Source organism: Eublepharis macularius, chromosome 6 (assembly GCF_028583425.1).
Source record: "Eublepharis macularius isolate TG4126 chromosome 6, MPM_Emac_v1.0, whole genome shotgun sequence".
NCBI classification, from domain to species: Eukaryota; Metazoa; Chordata; class Lepidosauria; order Squamata; family Eublepharidae; genus Eublepharis; species Eublepharis macularius.
In genome coordinates, this window is record NC_072795.1 from 11341769 (window position 1) to 11357732 (window position 15964).

General features: G+C 49.7%; 2 protein-coding genes across 2 annotated transcripts in view; one reads left to right on the forward strand and one right to left on the reverse strand.

Moving 5' to 3' along the window:
- Nucleotides 1–2569, forward strand: part of VWA5B2 (von Willebrand factor A domain containing 5B2) — a 70517-nt gene extending 67948 nt beyond the window's left edge. The window contains exons 22-23 of the mRNA XM_054982741.1: nucleotides 745–856; nucleotides 1887–2569. Of these exons, the coding sequence (XP_054838716.1) occupies nucleotides 745–856; nucleotides 1887–2549 (775 nt within the window). The 3' untranslated portion in view covers nucleotides 2550–2569. The remainder of the gene's footprint in view (nucleotides 1–744; nucleotides 857–1886) is intronic.
- An 872-nt stretch (nucleotides 2570–3441) lies between these two features.
- Nucleotides 3442–14971, reverse strand: ALG3 (ALG3 alpha-1,3- mannosyltransferase). The gene is made up of 9 exons (XM_054983133.1): nucleotides 14699–14971; nucleotides 12438–12537; nucleotides 12150–12297; nucleotides 10658–10818; nucleotides 10130–10250; nucleotides 8061–8266; nucleotides 6010–6087; nucleotides 5702–5845; nucleotides 3442–4113 (listed from the first exon to the last, which is right to left on the reverse strand). Exons 1-9 carry the CDS (start codon nucleotides 14889–14891, stop codon nucleotides 3942–3944), a joined length of 1323 nt encoding a protein of 440 aa, XP_054839108.1. The 5' UTR covers nucleotides 14892–14971; the 3' UTR covers nucleotides 3442–3941.
- Nucleotides 14972–15964: the final 993 nt, after the last annotated feature.

Here is a 15964-nt window from a genome sequence, read left to right on the forward strand (position 1 = left end):
AGCCATCGTTTGACACAAGGGGAGAAAGATCAAGATGCGTAGCTGTGTTAGTCTGTCTGTAGCAGTAGAAAAGAGCAAGAGTCCAGTAGCACCTCTAAGACTAAAAAAATTCGTGGTAGGATATGAGCTTTCGTGAGTCACAGCTCACTTCTACTACACGGGGAGAAGAGGAGCATGGAACCCAAAGCGTATGCAGTCAAGGCTTGTATGTAACTGGAAAGCATTGCACAGTATAGCAAGAAAAAGAAACTCTCAACTTCACATGTGCACTAATAAGAGTCTGAACCGGCTATAACTCTCAGGAAAGAAATTTTGATTGTACTGGGTAGAGTCAAATTCTATCTTAAAAGTTATTCAGAAAATGAATGACAACAAAACGTCCATTATCATAGCACCTTTATGCAACCTATAGTGTGGTCACATTTGGAAAACAGCATGTAAGTGGGGTTGCCTTCCCTCAAACTGCCAGTATCGCAGGGGCGTGCCTCACCTGCTTTGGCTGACTACCAGTGCTATGGACCAAGCAAAATGGTCTGGCGTGCCTCTGTTACGCATGCATGCCAGAGACTGCCTATCACCCAGAATGAAGATTATCTGCAGCTTTACCCTTCGGCCTGCAGCCCATTTTTGCCAGGGCAGATCGGCTGCATCACATTCATACCTTCCTTGGATGTCCAACCAGCCTCCGTATGAACCAGAACTGATCTAACACTCACCTAACACAGCCTATTTTCATTTCTGCAGGTTCAGCATCAGCCGGCGACGAGGACAAGGACTGGCCCTCCGCCCACAGTGCCTGACCCCGCCAAGTGAACTCTCCCCTTGCGACAGTGCCATTCACGACTACCTTCCGCTGGTAAGAGTGCCTAAAGGCTGTGCTAATCACAGCGTCCTTTAGCTCCATTGGGGGTAGCTAACGAGCACATCTACGGCATCACAACCCACTCGGTCCCCCTGGCAGAGTTTGGGATGGGACCATGCAAAAGCAGCGCTGGAATGGTAATGCACAGACTCATAGCAGCTGTACTTTCACCCTCCTTCTGAAGGGGTCAGCCTGCCGCTTGAGTCTGAAAGCACAGCTCAGTGGGGACCTCTCTAGTGCCAGCCCTGCCAAAGCGATGCCCAAGGATACAGCAGCTTCCCTCAGGAAGCTTCCCTCCACTGGCTCCCCGTGGAATTCCGGATTCGGATCAAGGTGCTGGTTTTGACCTATGAAGCCCTAAACGGACTGGGACCAGCATACCTAAGGGACCGCCTCTCCCTGTTATGTGCCCCGGAGAATGCTCCGATCAGCTGGAAAACATCTGCTGGTGGTCCCTGAGGTTCGGTTGCCTCAACCAGGGCCAGGGCCTTTTCGGTCCTGGCCCCAACCTGGTGGAACTCTCTGTCTGAGGACACCCGAGCCCGTCAGGATCTTTTATCATTTCGGTGGGCCTGTAAGACGGAGATGTTCCACCAGGCGTATGGTTGAGGCCAGCATGAGATCCTCACCGAGCCTCCCACCAGCCTCCCACTAAGTGTGGGGTTATACAGTGTCCACCAGCCGGCTGCCCAACATATGGGTACAGCACGGGGCTATGTAGTGCCCATCCGTTTGCTGCCCCACATATGGGTTGCAGTACATTATCCGTCCGCTTCCCTCCCCCTGTATGCTGATGGGCAGGAATCTGGAATTGACCCCATCTTGGGACAGTCATTATCTGTTTGTTGATTTTATGATGAACTGTCGTTTTATGAATTGTTTTAATATTTGTATTGTATTTTTATAACTGCTGTACCTCGCCCTGAGCCCGCTTGCGGGAAGGGCAAGTTAGAAATGTAAATAAATAAATAAAATTATATCCCCAGAAATTTCAGTAACTCACACCCACCTTTTCCCATGGCAGGTGCACCTGCAGCAGGCCCCGGGCATGTTCCAGCTGAGCGAGAGCTTCTCAGAGGTAGTTCAGATCCCACTGGACCGCTTGCGCCGGGCCTCTCCCTACGCCTCACACCGTGCCAGCCTCAGCCCTGCCTCCAGCACCTCCCCTTGGGTGCTGATTGCCAAGAAGAGCCCCAAACCAGCGGCAAACTTGCCGTCCCCAGAGGGCGCTGAAGAAGTCGTGGGAACAAGCAAGGACGGCGTGATGGAGCCAGGCTCACCGCACTCCCAGAGCACCTGCTCAGAGGTGCTGAGCGCTGCCGTGTGGGCACAGGCAGACAGCGGACGGGGCTCCGAGACCGATGCCTGCGACCAGTCGCCCGACGCCTCGGAAGCAAGCATCAGCCTGCAGGAGATGGGCCTCGAGGCAGAAGAGGGTGACCTGGAGAGCATGAGCTGGGCTACGGCGGTAGCTTTGGCATGGCTGGAGCACCGCTGTGCTGGGTTCTTTGTGGAGTGGGAGCTGCTGGCAGCCAAGGCCGACGCCTGGTTGCGGGTCCAGCAGTTGCCAGAAGGGGTGGATGTTGCTGCCCTCAAAGGAGCTGCGCGCCAACTCTTCCTGCTGCTCCGCCACTGGGATGAGAACATCAAGTTGAACATGCTGTGCTACGACCCAAACAACGTGTGAAAAGGGATGGGTGGGCTTTGGCTAAGCGGGTGCCAATAAAGAGGATTGGTTCAGAGTCTATAGAGTCGAGCATATTCTTTCATAGCTCCGTTCCGTGGTCGCCCTGGATGACCATACCAGCTCTTATATCCCTCTGAGATGACTTAACAGTAAAGTTTCAGGATACACCAGCCTTCTGCAGAGAGCCAATGTGGAATCGCCCCTTGTACCCAGCTGAGACCTATCAAACACGTATATTAGGGTGTAGGATAGTTGGTGGTTTTCAAAATGAGTTACATGGAACCCTGGTGATGTGGTGGTGGCCACCAGCTTTAAAACGAGAGTGGGCAGGGCTATCAATGGCTACTAGTCATGATGGATATCTACTCCCTCCAATACCAGTGGCAGTATGCATCTGTATCTCAGCTGGGAGCCTAGGCAGCAGAACATTTTTTAAAAAATAGGTTTTTTTAAGCATTGCCAGCTTCAAGAGGGGACTGGACAAATATATGGAGCAGAGGTCCATCAGTGGCTATTAGCCACAGGAGATAGATGGTATTCTCTTTGTGGGGAGGTGGTGCTCTGTTGTCTTGGTGCTGGAAGGAAGGCAGTGGGAGGGCTTCTGGTGTCCTGGCCTCACTGACAGTCCTTTAGATGGCACTGGATTTCTAGCCACTGTGTGTGACAGAATGTTGGACTGGATGGGCCACTGGCCTGATCCAACATGGCTTTGCTTATGTTCTTATGTTCTTATGTTTTTACATTGAAAGGGAATGTTGCTCCACTTCTGTCAAAAAGCCAGGAATTTCTTTCGCTGGCTCCACCAACCAACAACACAGAAGGCTAACGTCATTCATTGATTTTTTTTTCCCTTTGTGGAAAAACGAGGACATTCTAAAAATGAAGAAAAGCTTTCTATTGAAGAGAGATTTTAGTTCACTTACAATTCCACTCATGCTCTGCAAACAGGGGGAAGAGCCTTAATTCATTTCTTAAAGCAGCCCTAATCGTAAAATGTATAAATCTTTGCCAACACCCATCATGAAACGAGTCACATTCTTATGATTAAACCGATACAAATTCCTTTAAAGGTGTGATTCTTAATAGGCCTCATTCTATGGCATACACTCCTGCAATGTCACACAAAACAGAGGCAAGAGGCTTCGCCCCAGAACCCAGCCGCTCCACCTTAATACTAGAGAGTACGTCGGCTGCACTCTCCTCGCCACCACCTTCCCCGCACCCCATCCAGGAAGACCCTTTGGGGCCAGGGGGTATGGCTGCTCTAAGCAAGAGGCTCCAGGAGGGACAGGAATACGGCCATCCGTAGCTCTTCTAGAGCGATGTCCAACCCAAACCCATCCTATCTGCCTGGGCCTCTCACTGGCTTGCAAGGCAGTTCTTGTCCAGTTCTTACTCAGCCTTTTTCGATGGTTGCCTTTCTTCCTCTGTTGCTGGAGAGGACGCTGTGCCGTACCAGAGCTGTGTAAGGATGACACCGTGACACAGATGGAGGGCGGCTGAACTGTAGACTGTTGAAGGATAGGTGTTCCAGGACAGCTCGATCAAGCCTAGGATCAGCACCCTGGAAGAGGAAGAGGCCAGAGGCAGGTTCTTAGATTCTGGGAGTAACCAGTCAGAAAAACACTGTCATCTAAACCTGGAGCTTTTTATCAAAATCAAACTAATTTTAATATTGCCTTCTCTGCCCCGCCCCCAATATTTCCTTGAAAAGGTGCTCCTGGAACTTGCTCTGCTTCCTCACTCTGGGGTCTTATGCTCTTTACTTTATAGCAACCCCTGGGCTATTGTGTTATTTATATCGTATGTTCCAGGCATCCCCCAAAATTGTGCCCAATGGCACCCACCAAGTGTTTTTAGGAAGTGGTGGGGTCTTGCCCAGAAAGGCTGGCTACTGCAGAATTTGAGTCCAGTGGCACCTTAGAGACCAACAAGATTTTTGGAGTGTAAGCTTTCAAGAGTCAGAGCTCCCTTCTTTAGATGCAAGACTCGCCACTGGAGAGCTGACTGGCTGCGCAGATTAAAATAACATCGTTTCACCACCAGCTGCCACCACAGTGTTGGGTCTTATTTACCTTTATTCCCCTTCTCCAATGTGTTTTTAAAATTAACCCCCTTCTCCTCTACTCTTGGCTTTCCTCCAAGTGCATGCTCTGCCCCCGAAACAGTCGTTTGATGAGTGACTTCACCTGCGGCAGCCATTTTGTGGCTGCGCCCACCACCCAGCATCAGAATTCCAAAGATACCCAAAGGCTCAAAAATGTTGGGTACCCGATACACTGAATTTACAAGGTTTACGACCATTTTCTTGTACATCCTTTCAAGAACCACATGACAGAGATTACCATTATCCCCATTTTGCACAAGAGGTGAGGCAGAGAAAGGAAGCTTGAAAGACATTGGCTGCTGCAAGGAGGACAGAGAGGATGCACATGAAGCCATTTGTCCCAAAGTGCTATGTAACTCTGCGCCAGCAAACAGACGACTGAGGACAGCATTCAGGTGGCAGTGGGCTGCTCTGGCTACCTTCGTTCTCAGGATTTTAGGCGGTCACGAGGCAGCTCCTGAGATCTGCACTAAACTCTAGCTTTAGATACAGAATTCTGATCAGATCAAAAATGGAGGAAGCAATTTGCAGTTTGCTGAACTTCTGCCCGCTCTTGTGTACAGAAACTGCTTGACCCTGGAAAGGTTTGAGTAAGTTGTAGCGGCTGAATCCTAGGACCTGGGTAAAAGCGGGGGTGGGGGGAGCAGATTTTTGCAGTCAGATATTTCCATAGTCTTTTGAAAGTTAAGGGAAATTGCATCAAAAATTCATAGGCCAGGAAGTGGGAGATGAGGACTGGCTCTTTAGGTTCTCCGCACACTCCGCCCCCTCTAGAGTACCGCAAGAAGAAATCTAGTTGTGAAAGGGGATTGACAAATGTCCTTCCCTGCAGTGGTCAGAACCATTTCTGTGACTGGGGTAGTTAGAAGAAAGAATTCTGTTATGAACGCAGAGATGCTAGCTAGCTGCATGCTATATCCACCGTTCACCCTGAACCATACACTGCATGTGGAGAAAACAAACCAACGGCTGGCTTGCGTGAGCTGACCCCGAGTTGTGACCACTGCCTTAAGGCCTTCCCCAGCCAATCCATGCAGGTTCTTACTTTAGCAGGTGAGCAGGCTGCTTGGCAGGTGTGCACCACAGGAGGTAGGGCAGAGTGTGAAAGTACCACACGTAAAATTGGTAGTGCAGGGAGCGGCTGAAGCACACGCCGATGAAGTTGGACGTGAAGAGAGCAAAGACTATCTGTGGCCTTCGGTTAAGGGAAGGCCATACCACACAAAGCTCCGAGAGGACAGCTATTCTGTGCCCCAGGCCCGACCTCAGCATGGACCATCAGCTCTTCCCACTCCATCCCCCTAAACAAGCAGGCCCCACAGGGCTCTGGCCTCGCACTGTGGGAAAAGGATATGGTTGGCTGAGAGAGGCCGTGGGGGGCTTTTCTTCTCAGCTGGACCCTTCAGAATCGACCAGATGCTTTCCTCAGATCTGCCGGGAGGGGAGAAAGAGAAACAACCGTTATCTTTTGGTAGATCAGAGAAAACTGTTCTCCCACAACCTGCACAGTAGATATGAAGGGGTTTATTTTTCTAGTTTCAACTGGCCCGAATTAGAGATGCGATGTTGGGCAATGTGCCCACGTGTCACTTCCCTTGTGAAGGCTTAGCGGATGGTTTTGCTCAAGTTTGGTCTGGGGGTGTCCGATCACCCACTTGAGAGGCAGCAAAGGAAGTCTGCCCCCACTCAGATTGGCTAGCAATCCTTGGCCCTTTTTGCCATCCCTTGAAGAGGAAGCTGGAACTATTTGTTCTGCATTGCAAGGTTCGTATACACAAGGCATAGCTGGGCAGGGGGAAGCTGGTCACAACTTAGCTCATCCCTTGCAAACTGACTGAAGTGGGCAATTTATTATTTATTTATTAAATTTATAGTCGGCTCTCCCCGCAAGTGGGCTCAGAGCGGATCACAACAATTAAGATATATAAAAATAAAACACTGGTAGCATAAAAATAAATTACAGTTTGTTAAAACATCCTAAGTGCAGTGTACATATTGCACAAGTGGGACAGGGTGGCCAACCTTCGAATGGACAACAGAACTGAGGGGGCACACGCCTGCCGCCCCCCAGGCTGGCTGGGTGATTCACCTGCCTCAGTCACCGTAAGCCTAGCAGAAAATCTCTTATCTTAGTTACAAACATTTGTCATGCAGTCTCAGGAAGATCAGGCGGGGAGAGAATAACTAGAGAGGTCTCCAACAGATAGCAGAGGACAGCCCTACCAATAGCAATCAGCCTACATAGTTACATGGAATCTCCCAGGCTGACAGAGTTGGATTGTTGGATGCCAGTGGACAACAACCAAGAGAAGCTGTTGCTTTCACACAGGGGGATGGAACACATCCCCTATGAAGACAGGTTAAAGTGCTTGGGGCTCTTTGGCTTGGAGAAACGACGATGGAGGGGTGACATAATAGAGGTTTACAAGATTATGCATGGGATAGAGAAGGTAGAGAAAGAAGTATTTTTCTCCCTTTCTCGCAATACAAGAACTCGTGGGCACTCAAGGAAATTGCTAAGCAGTTGGGTTAGAATGGATAAAAGGAAGTAGTTCTTCACCCAAAGGGTGATTAACACATGGAATTCACTGCCTCAGGAGGTGGTGTCAGCTTCAAGCACAGACAACTTCAAGAGGGGATTGGATAAACATATGGAGCAGAGGTCCATCAGTGGCTATTAGCCACAAGGTATAGATGGAAGTCTCAGTCTAGGGCAGTGATGCTCTGTACGCTTGGTGGTTTTGGGGGGGCAATCAGTGGGAGGGCTTCTAGTGTCCCTTCCCCACTGGCAGACCTCCTGATGACACCTGGGTTTTTTGGCCACTGTGTGACACAGAGTGTTAAACTGGATGGATTCTCTTACGTTCACACTCTCTTGGCTTCCAGGAGCATCTGCCTGACTACTGTTCCCAGTGCCTGGATTAGATGTCCCTTGCCCTGACCCAACAGGGCTATTTCTTATATTCTTACAACTGAGCTTTTCAGTTTAGTCTGAATTTGAACCCAAGTCCTTCTGCCCCAGCTCCAACCAAGTGGTTACTACAGACCAAGCACAGCCGTGTAGGAGGAGGAGGAGGCAGGAGGCAGAGTTGGTTGGCAGTCTAGGAGGACGCAGGCCCCAGCAAATGGCCTGCTCCTACAAACACCCGAATATTCAGCCATAGAATTGGACTGCTGAATATAATTAATCCAAATGAAATCTGTGTACTGGCTGCAGGGAGATGTGTTGCCTGTGGAAGTCCCATTTTATCCCATGTTGATCTTGGACCCGATGCAGCAAAGCTTACTTTCGATAAGAGTAGGTTAGACTATGCTTAGGGGCTTAGAGGCAACCTGAGAGATTTTTGTTTCCTCCCCATGCTTCCCCCCGCCCCCGGAAGGCAAGCAGTAACGCACCGTCTTACCTGTGCCACCTATTTAGTGCAAAAAGCCCCAGAACAGTCAGGTGAGCCATCAGTAGCCCCATATGGAATGCCCGGTGCTGGAAAACCTCCTCCGGCAAGAACCGCCAATTTACTGTCCACTTGAAGAGGAACTGACGGCCCAGATCGAAGGAACGGGTCAGGTACCCAACAGGGTTCACAACCAGGAAGGGCAACCCCAGAACCACCTGCGAGAAACACCAGTGCCTTGAAGCTTCCTTGTTAAGAGGAGGTTGGCAGGAAGGGCAGCATACAAATATTTTAATAAATGTGAGCGTGAATTTTTAGCAGCCTGACAGGTGTGGGTGCAGATGTGGGAGGGAAAGGTCCGGTGCCCCATCCCCAGAAGATGATGCCAGGCAAGCTGTGTTTGAAGGAGAGAAAGTTGCACACAGCATTTCTGCCTGCAGTACTTGTTGGTTTTGCAAGGAATATTCGATCATATGAATACAGCTAATAGGTAGTGCCACCTGCTGGAGTGTGACAGACTGACGCATCCGACTACCTCAGCTTCCTCATTTCCTTACAGAATCTGGGAAATCTCACAGGGAAAAGGAGGAACTGAAGTGGTCAGATGCTTCAAGCTGTCAAATCCCCACAGGTGAAACTAACAATTAGAGTTGCCACTGAAGGCCACCTAAAGCAAAGATTTGGTTGAAATCTGAGGTCCTGCTACTGCAACGTCACACACTGACACGGCAGACGGGGTAACTAAAGTCTGTATTGCTTCATATCCTCTGCTTTCATCCCTAAAGCTCTCTATTGTTATTGCTCACATGAGAGCTACAAGTATTTTTGCAATCTTAGATGCTCCAGTGACTGTTTGTGCTGCCTCAGGACTACAAAACTCATGATGCAGCGCAGCTGTGAGAAGACAAGCAATACAAAGAACACCCTCTCCCACATTCCTACTACTTTCACCTTCCTTCTCCCATTAGGGGTAGTTTGGGCTGCAGCTCAGCTTGGCACTGAACCTTTTAAGAGAACTGCAGTGTGTATGTTTTGTCGTTTACTCTTAACTGCAAAACAATGGTAAGTGAGCCTTGCGTTTATATGACAAAGGGCTATTGTTCCCCCCACCTCCCGTCAAAAAACCCTTCTTCCAAGCTTTGTTGATGTTAAGTTTCTTCTCCACTTATAACAGAGGGTGGTTTATTTGCCTGCATACTACGTCTGGATGTGAAAGTTGGACAATGAAGGAAACTGACAGGAAGAAAACTGATTCATTCAAAATGTGGTGCTGGAGGAGAGTTTTTACAGATACCATCACCGTAAAAAAAGACAAGTAAGTAGATTTTAAATCAAATCGAGCCTGAATTCTCCCTAGAAGCCAAAATGACAAAACTATTGTACTTTGGCCACATCATGAGAAGACAAAACTCTCTGAAAAAGACAACAATTTGTTAGGACAATGTTAGGAATTGGTAAGTATGCATGCATAGTGGTTGCAGAGTATTGATAAGCGTATTGGTTTCAGAATCCATTCTTAAGTTTGGTGATTTCAGATTAGGTATAGATCTTTAAATGTTTGTTCGCAGACCCAGTCACAAAGACTAATTTCCACACAGTTGCCACGTAGGTTAAAAATAAGGACAGACTCCGTCACCAAGATTTATTTCCCTCAGTTCTTCACTAACAGAACCTTCCTCTTAACCACACAGACATGGGTTCACTCAGGCTTTTCCACACAGACTGACTGAACCTGACAGACCCTCTGAACTAGACACATTCCTGACAGACTGACTGAAGCTGATAGTCTATTTTCCCTCAACAGTCAGAATAAAAACGGCAATTCAGTCCACCCGCTAGGTCACAGCTACCCTCCATTCACAGCAAACCTCACTCACCCATACGGCCTCCCTCTTTCTCACTTCAGAGGCCTGCTTTTAAACCCACTGTAACAAATATCCAAACCTCCCACGTTAGCTGGCAGAAACAAAACACAAACTAGTCATGGCCAAAGGTAACACCTTTCAACCAGCAAGGCCAGACTCTGCTCCCAGCCAGGTTCTTCTATCTGTAAAAAAACGGAGGGAAAAGAATTCTCTTACTTGCAAGACGGCACAGATGGCGAGCTTAGGAATGGTGCCCAGCAGGCCAAAGCGCTGCAGCAGGAGGAAGAAGAGAGCCGGTGCAAAGAGCAGGATATTCATTTTCACAGACACTGCAAGGCTGGAAGAGGAGAGACGGCGTTGGTGCCTGAGAGCAATGCGAGGTCCATTCAAGTCCCCAAGTTCCCTGCACACGCGACTTAGCATTGTGTCAATAGTAGAACATCACAAACACCACATGATGAAAACAGCACAGCAGGACTGCCCACTGGCGATTTCCATTTCCCCAAAACAACGCAGGAAAACCAAACTCCTTGCAGGGTAGTGGGCACAAAGAGAAATCAAGCTAATAACCAGGGGCGGGGAGAGTGAGGCAGGTGGGGAAGAACATGCAAGGAAAGGCTGAGCGACGCGCGCCTTTGATGCAACAGGTGGGCTCCACAATTCTGCATTTCAGCCTTCTGCAAGTACCGCTTTGCTGTTATTTGTTTGCCTTCAGTGGCTCAACCAGCCCCGAAAGGGTCTCACCTGAAGCAGAAGCAGCCCCAAGACCAGTGGTCCTCCAGGAAAAGGTTGACGGCCAAGAAAAGGATTGCCATGGCGACGGGGTCGTTGAAGAGGCGTAGGACGAAGATGGAGTGGATGCGGTAGGAGGCACAGCACATGAAGAAGAAAACGTAAGGAGGGACCTGCTGGCAAAAGTGGCAACGTATCACCAGATGTGTCCTCCAGGGAGCTCCATCTGCCAAACAGATGCAATTCCTGTTTGACAGGTGCATGCCTGCCAACTATATTTCTGTGACGTGTGCAGTCAGTGAGTGTCGGTGCCCTGAACCTCCCAGAGGAGTGGCTAGGAGTTTTGTTAAGCGAAGATATCCATCTCTCTGACTACGAGAAGCTCAACATAAGCCTTGATTGTTCATCCCAGACTTTCCCCCCATGACTATGAAAGGGGACAGATTATGTTGGGCTCTGAAATGCTAGATTAGAGTCTCAGAGCCAAGCTACAAGTGACGCCTGACACAGGTTGGACACTTGTCAGCTTCCCTCAAGTTTTGATGGGAAATGTAGGCATCCTGGTCTTGCAGCTGTAATGGAGAGCCAAGTTGTAAAATCAGGACGCCTACATTTCCCATCAAAACTTGAGGCAAGCTGACAAGCGTCCAACCTGTGTAAGGCGTCACTTGTAGCTTGGCTCTCAGACTCCTCGGCATTTATGCGCACGAGCCGCAAAAAGAACTGTGGTTCGCAACCTCTATTAACAGCAGCATTTGAGTCCAGTGACACCTTAGAGACCACCAAGATTTTCAGGGTGTACACTTTTAAGAGTCACAGCTCCCTTTCTCAGATACAAGCAGGGAAGGAGGTCCCCACTAGGGACAAAGACGGGGGTATAACATTTGTTATAAATCAAAATTCTGGCTACAGTTCACCCAGAAAAGATAATTGCTATTGCTGCCGCTTCATCGACCAATGTTTGCATCAGCCTGCTCGTAGTCAAGTTTGCATAAAGGCATCACAAATAGATAGAGCTACTGTTGTTCCCTGTGTCTGAAGAAGGGCGCTCTGACTCTCAAAAGCTTACACCCTGATCATCTTGTTGGTCTCTAACGTACCACAGGACTCCAATCCTGCTGTTCTACTGCAGACTAACAAGGCTACCTACCTAAAACTTAACTTCTGTTAAAAAAGCACTTGCCCGTAAGTTTGCCCCAAATCTACAAATTCCACCATTTCGGCATCAATTTAGAATTTAAGCTCCATCGGACAGGCATCTGCCTTCGTTCCTGCTATTATTTTGTAAGATGCAATCTGCACTGACGGTGCTGATCAAAATAAGCAATCGAAACCTTGGCAACGAACATTCCCAGAGTTCCTGCCCTTCTGCCCTCATCTGCAGCCCTGTGCTCTCCCGACTTTATCTTTCCCCTTCATGACGTGTTTGGTTGGAGGCTCCCGTTTCTGACAGAAGAAGAAACGCTCTTCAGCGATCCTTCAGATGCCGCGCCCGGCTACTGACCTTATTGGTCCGGCTGTAGATGCGGAAAACCAGCAGCAGCGTGGCGAGGTAAAGGGCGGCAAAGAGGTACTGGGCCAGGCGGATGTTGGTGCCACGGCCAGTGGCATAGTACAGGCCCAGGAAGATATAAACAAAGCCAGCTGGATAACTGCGAAGAGAGAGAAAAATGAGAACGCTCGAGAGGACAGGAAAAGCCGCTGCTCCTCTCACCAAGCGTCAGGCTTCAGAGGAGACCCCCCCCCCACTCCAAGTCCAACCCTAGACTCTGGAGGGGTAACTGGCACTCACACAAGGGGGCCAGTGTCTCCTTTCAGCTGGGTGTAATCCAGGGTCCCGTTCACAACGCCCTCCACCTCATCCATGTAAGCTTTCCAGTCAATCTCTGTATCTAGAGGGAGAGCACAGGAGAAGTCACACAGAGAAGGCGCTCTGCTCAGCTGCTGGAAAGACTCTCGTCTCACGAAAAGCGATTAAAGGATCTATCACACCATGCGCCATGTTCTCCATGCACATCTCCCGTTCCGCACATGTGTCTCCCTGGTGGAATCTTTCTCTGAAGTCTCGTTACAGCCTGGACAGCCTTCCCGAGGAGGTCAAGAAGGCTCCCGAGCCCGCATCGTTCCGCAGAATACGTAAAACAAAATTGTTCAAGCGGGCATTTTTAGAAAGGGAATGGCGCCACAGTTTTATGGCACTGTCTAGTGTATGCATGAGCTCACTCTTTCTGCATTGCTTCCTAGTTTCTGTAATCCAACCTTATTGCGCTGTTTATTGTACATTTTAGGCTGTTGCATCATTTTAAAATTTTGTGATCCGCCTTGAGGCTCAGCAAGAAAGGCGGACTATAAAGTAAATAAATAAATGGCCATGTTTGGAAATAGATCCAGAGGAGTTAGCCGTGTTAGTCTGTAGTAGCAAAATCAAAAAGAGTCCAGTAGCACCTTTAAGACTAACCAACTTTACTGTAGCATACGCTTTCGAGAATCACAGTTCTCTTCGTCAGATGCAACAAAGAGCGCTGTGGTTCTCGAAAGCTTATGCTACAGTAAAGTTGGTTAGACTTAAAGGTGCTACTGAACTCTTTACATGTTTGGAAAGGCTCTGAGAGGTTTCATTTGGCCTCCTGGGATTAAACTTTCCGTAGCTGGGAGGGAACGAGATGGGCATGAAGACAGACAGCCTACAAGTCTTCAATAATTCAGCAAATACAAGACTGGTGATAGAGGGCGTATGACCAGAGAAGGGGGGGTACTAATAACCATTTCACAACATAACTACATCCAGTGAATGGCAAAACCAGCTCATCAAGAGGTTACATGGGCACTATAGTAAGAAACCACTTGGTCAAATGGTTATTAGGTCATCACTACAGAATGCAGATTGCGTTGACCCGGCAAAATTCCACCCTGGGGCAGTGTCAATATCTGTATCCACCACAAGACCAGCTCACAACGCAATGCAAATTTCAGCACCACCACAAAACCACCGAAATATGGGCTGTGTTGAGGTTCCGTTCTAAACTGAGAAGAAATTGGAGTTGAGTTGTACTAACTTCATGCAGCAGAAGTTTTGTAAGATCTGGAAGCCATTTTCTCAGCCGCCTCCTGATTACTGAGTTGCCAACTCCAGGTTGGGAAGTTTCCAGAAATGTAGGGATGGCACCTGCCAGGGGAGTTCAGCAGGAATGTGATGCCATAGCATCCACCCTTGCAAGCGACAATTTTCTCCAGGGAAACTGATCTCTCTCATCAGGAAATCAGTTGTAATTCCAGGAGATCTTCAGGCCCCACCTGGAGGCTGGCAACCCAGGTGGCTTTCAGGGCTATAACCTCTGACAGACCCATCACCAAGCACCAGTTATTCCAGATTTGGGGCACCTGTCCGCTCACCCTCGTTTCTCTTCCTGACATGTCTCTTGATGCTCTGTGTTTATAGTTCATGCCTTTTTCTTCTACCATACTGCCAGGCAATACTGACATTCCTAGACCTTCTACAGAAGGCAGCTTCATGAATTTCACTATCCAGCCCTTACAAAGGGAGCTCTGACTGTCAAAAGCTTAAACCCTGAAAATCTCCTTGGTCTTTAAGGTGCCGCTGGACCTGAATCTGGCTGTTCAACCCTGGCAGGCAGCATATGCCGCTTGCGCAAGCCCTATATGAAACCCACCATACCAGACCCTCTCCGGACCCCACAGGAGACCCTGAGCTGATGCCCCCTCTGCTCAGAGCCACAGTGAACCCATCCCCAACATGCCATCCCTCAAGATGTGCCAGGGCACATCACTCCTCCACCCTCTGCCCTGCCTAGTGCTGCCAGCTCAGAGTTAGGCAATTCCTGGAGATCTGGGGTGCAACCAGGGAAGAATAAAGTTTGGGGATGGAGGGTAGACTGCCACGGAGTCCACCCTCCAAAGCAGCCATGTTCTCCAGGGGACCTGATCTCTGCAGTCTGGAGAGGAGTTCTAATTCCGGGAGATCGCCAGCTCTCACCTGGAGGTTGGCAACAGCCCCGGCCCCCTCCCTACCCCCCCCCTGGCGCGGGCACTCACATGCCACCCGCTGGATGACCCACTGATTGACCCCCACCTCCGCCAGGCAGAGGCAGGCGGCCACCAGCGGCGTGTAGCGGGGCTCCAGCAGCACCCGGCGCTTGTCCTGCCAGGCCCGGCGCAGGCTCTGCCGCAGGACGGGCGACCCCAGCCCCGCGCCGCCCTTCCTCCGCAGCCCGGGCCCCGCAGCCATCTCCCCGCCGGGCTGTGCGGCGCCTGGCAGCCGACGCCGCGGCCAAGGGCCTCCCACTCCCGGGCGCACGCTCGGCGCCGGCCCGGCCGGGTCCCGCCCGGCCACGCCCGAGGACGCAGCGCCAAGCGACTGGCTGGAAGGCGCCACGCCACCGGCCCTTCCGCGAGGGCGGAGCGCGGCTTTCAAATCACCGCGCTTTCCCCTTCGAGACTGGCAAGACTCTTGCTGCGCTTTGGAGACGGGGCATTTATTTGTGCGCTTTAATGACTTGAGGTTTTAGCCCCTAAACCTAACGCCCCCAACCCCAATCAACGAGTCCGATTTTAAGGCGAGATGCCACAGTGTAAAGCAATGCATAACAGGGAAATCCTAAACAGAGTTATCCCAGCCTAAGCCCATTGAAATTCCTGTAAACAACTAGGAGATTCAATAAACAATAGGGAAGTTCAAAGTCAGCGTTATTTATGTTATTTATAGTTCGCCTTTCTCACTGCGAGTTCAGGCGGATTACAGTGTAACCCATGCCTCTAAAGTCTAAGACCCAAGCTCACAGTGCCATCCTAAAAAGTTATTCCACTCTAAAACCACTGAGTTCAATAAGATTAGACAGGAGTAACTCTTTTTAGGATTGGAGTGTCAATTTCTGTGAGAATTGATTAAAAAATGCGCGCAGAAGAATCCGAGGAAAGGCTTCTTTGTGGCACTGGCAAGAGATCATGTTCCTAGTTCTCGCTGACTGACGTGGCAAACTCTATCCCTGGGCTGCACCCCTTCACATTACAGTTCGGTTGCTACTCGGTCCAAAAATAGACCCTCGCACGCAGAAAAGTAGCTCGTCAAGGGAAAATGCGGGGCAATCCTAAACAGCGTTATCCCAGCCTAAACCCCCTAAAATCATTGGAGAAACTCTGTTTAGGATTGCACTGCTAGCCTTCTATGCGTCACCTTCGATGTGGTTTGTAAGAAGGAGGTCGCACCCCGCGGACTTCTCTTGCATTCTGAACTGGTACAGCCCTAACACAGGAGAGGACGAAGCCACGTCGGCTCTTCCTCAACTCCCCTTCCAGCCTGCC

What these genes read in the sequence shown, in the direction of transcription:
- ALG3 (XM_054983133.1), bottom strand. Translation starts at nt 14,891, where the DNA reads ATGGCTGCGGGGCCCGGGCTGCGGAGGAAGGGCGGCGCGGGGCTGGGG. An exon ending in CCATCTGTGCCGTCTTGCAA is followed by an intron (nt 8,267 to 10,129) that starts GTAAGAGAATTC and finishes TGTTTCTCGCAG; the next exon opens with GTGGTTCTGGGGTTGCCCTT. An exon ending in CAGCCTGCTCACCTGCTAAA is followed by an intron (nt 4,114 to 5,701) that starts GTAAGAACCTGC and finishes TTCCTCTTCCAG; the next exon opens with GGTGCTGATCCTAGGCTTGA.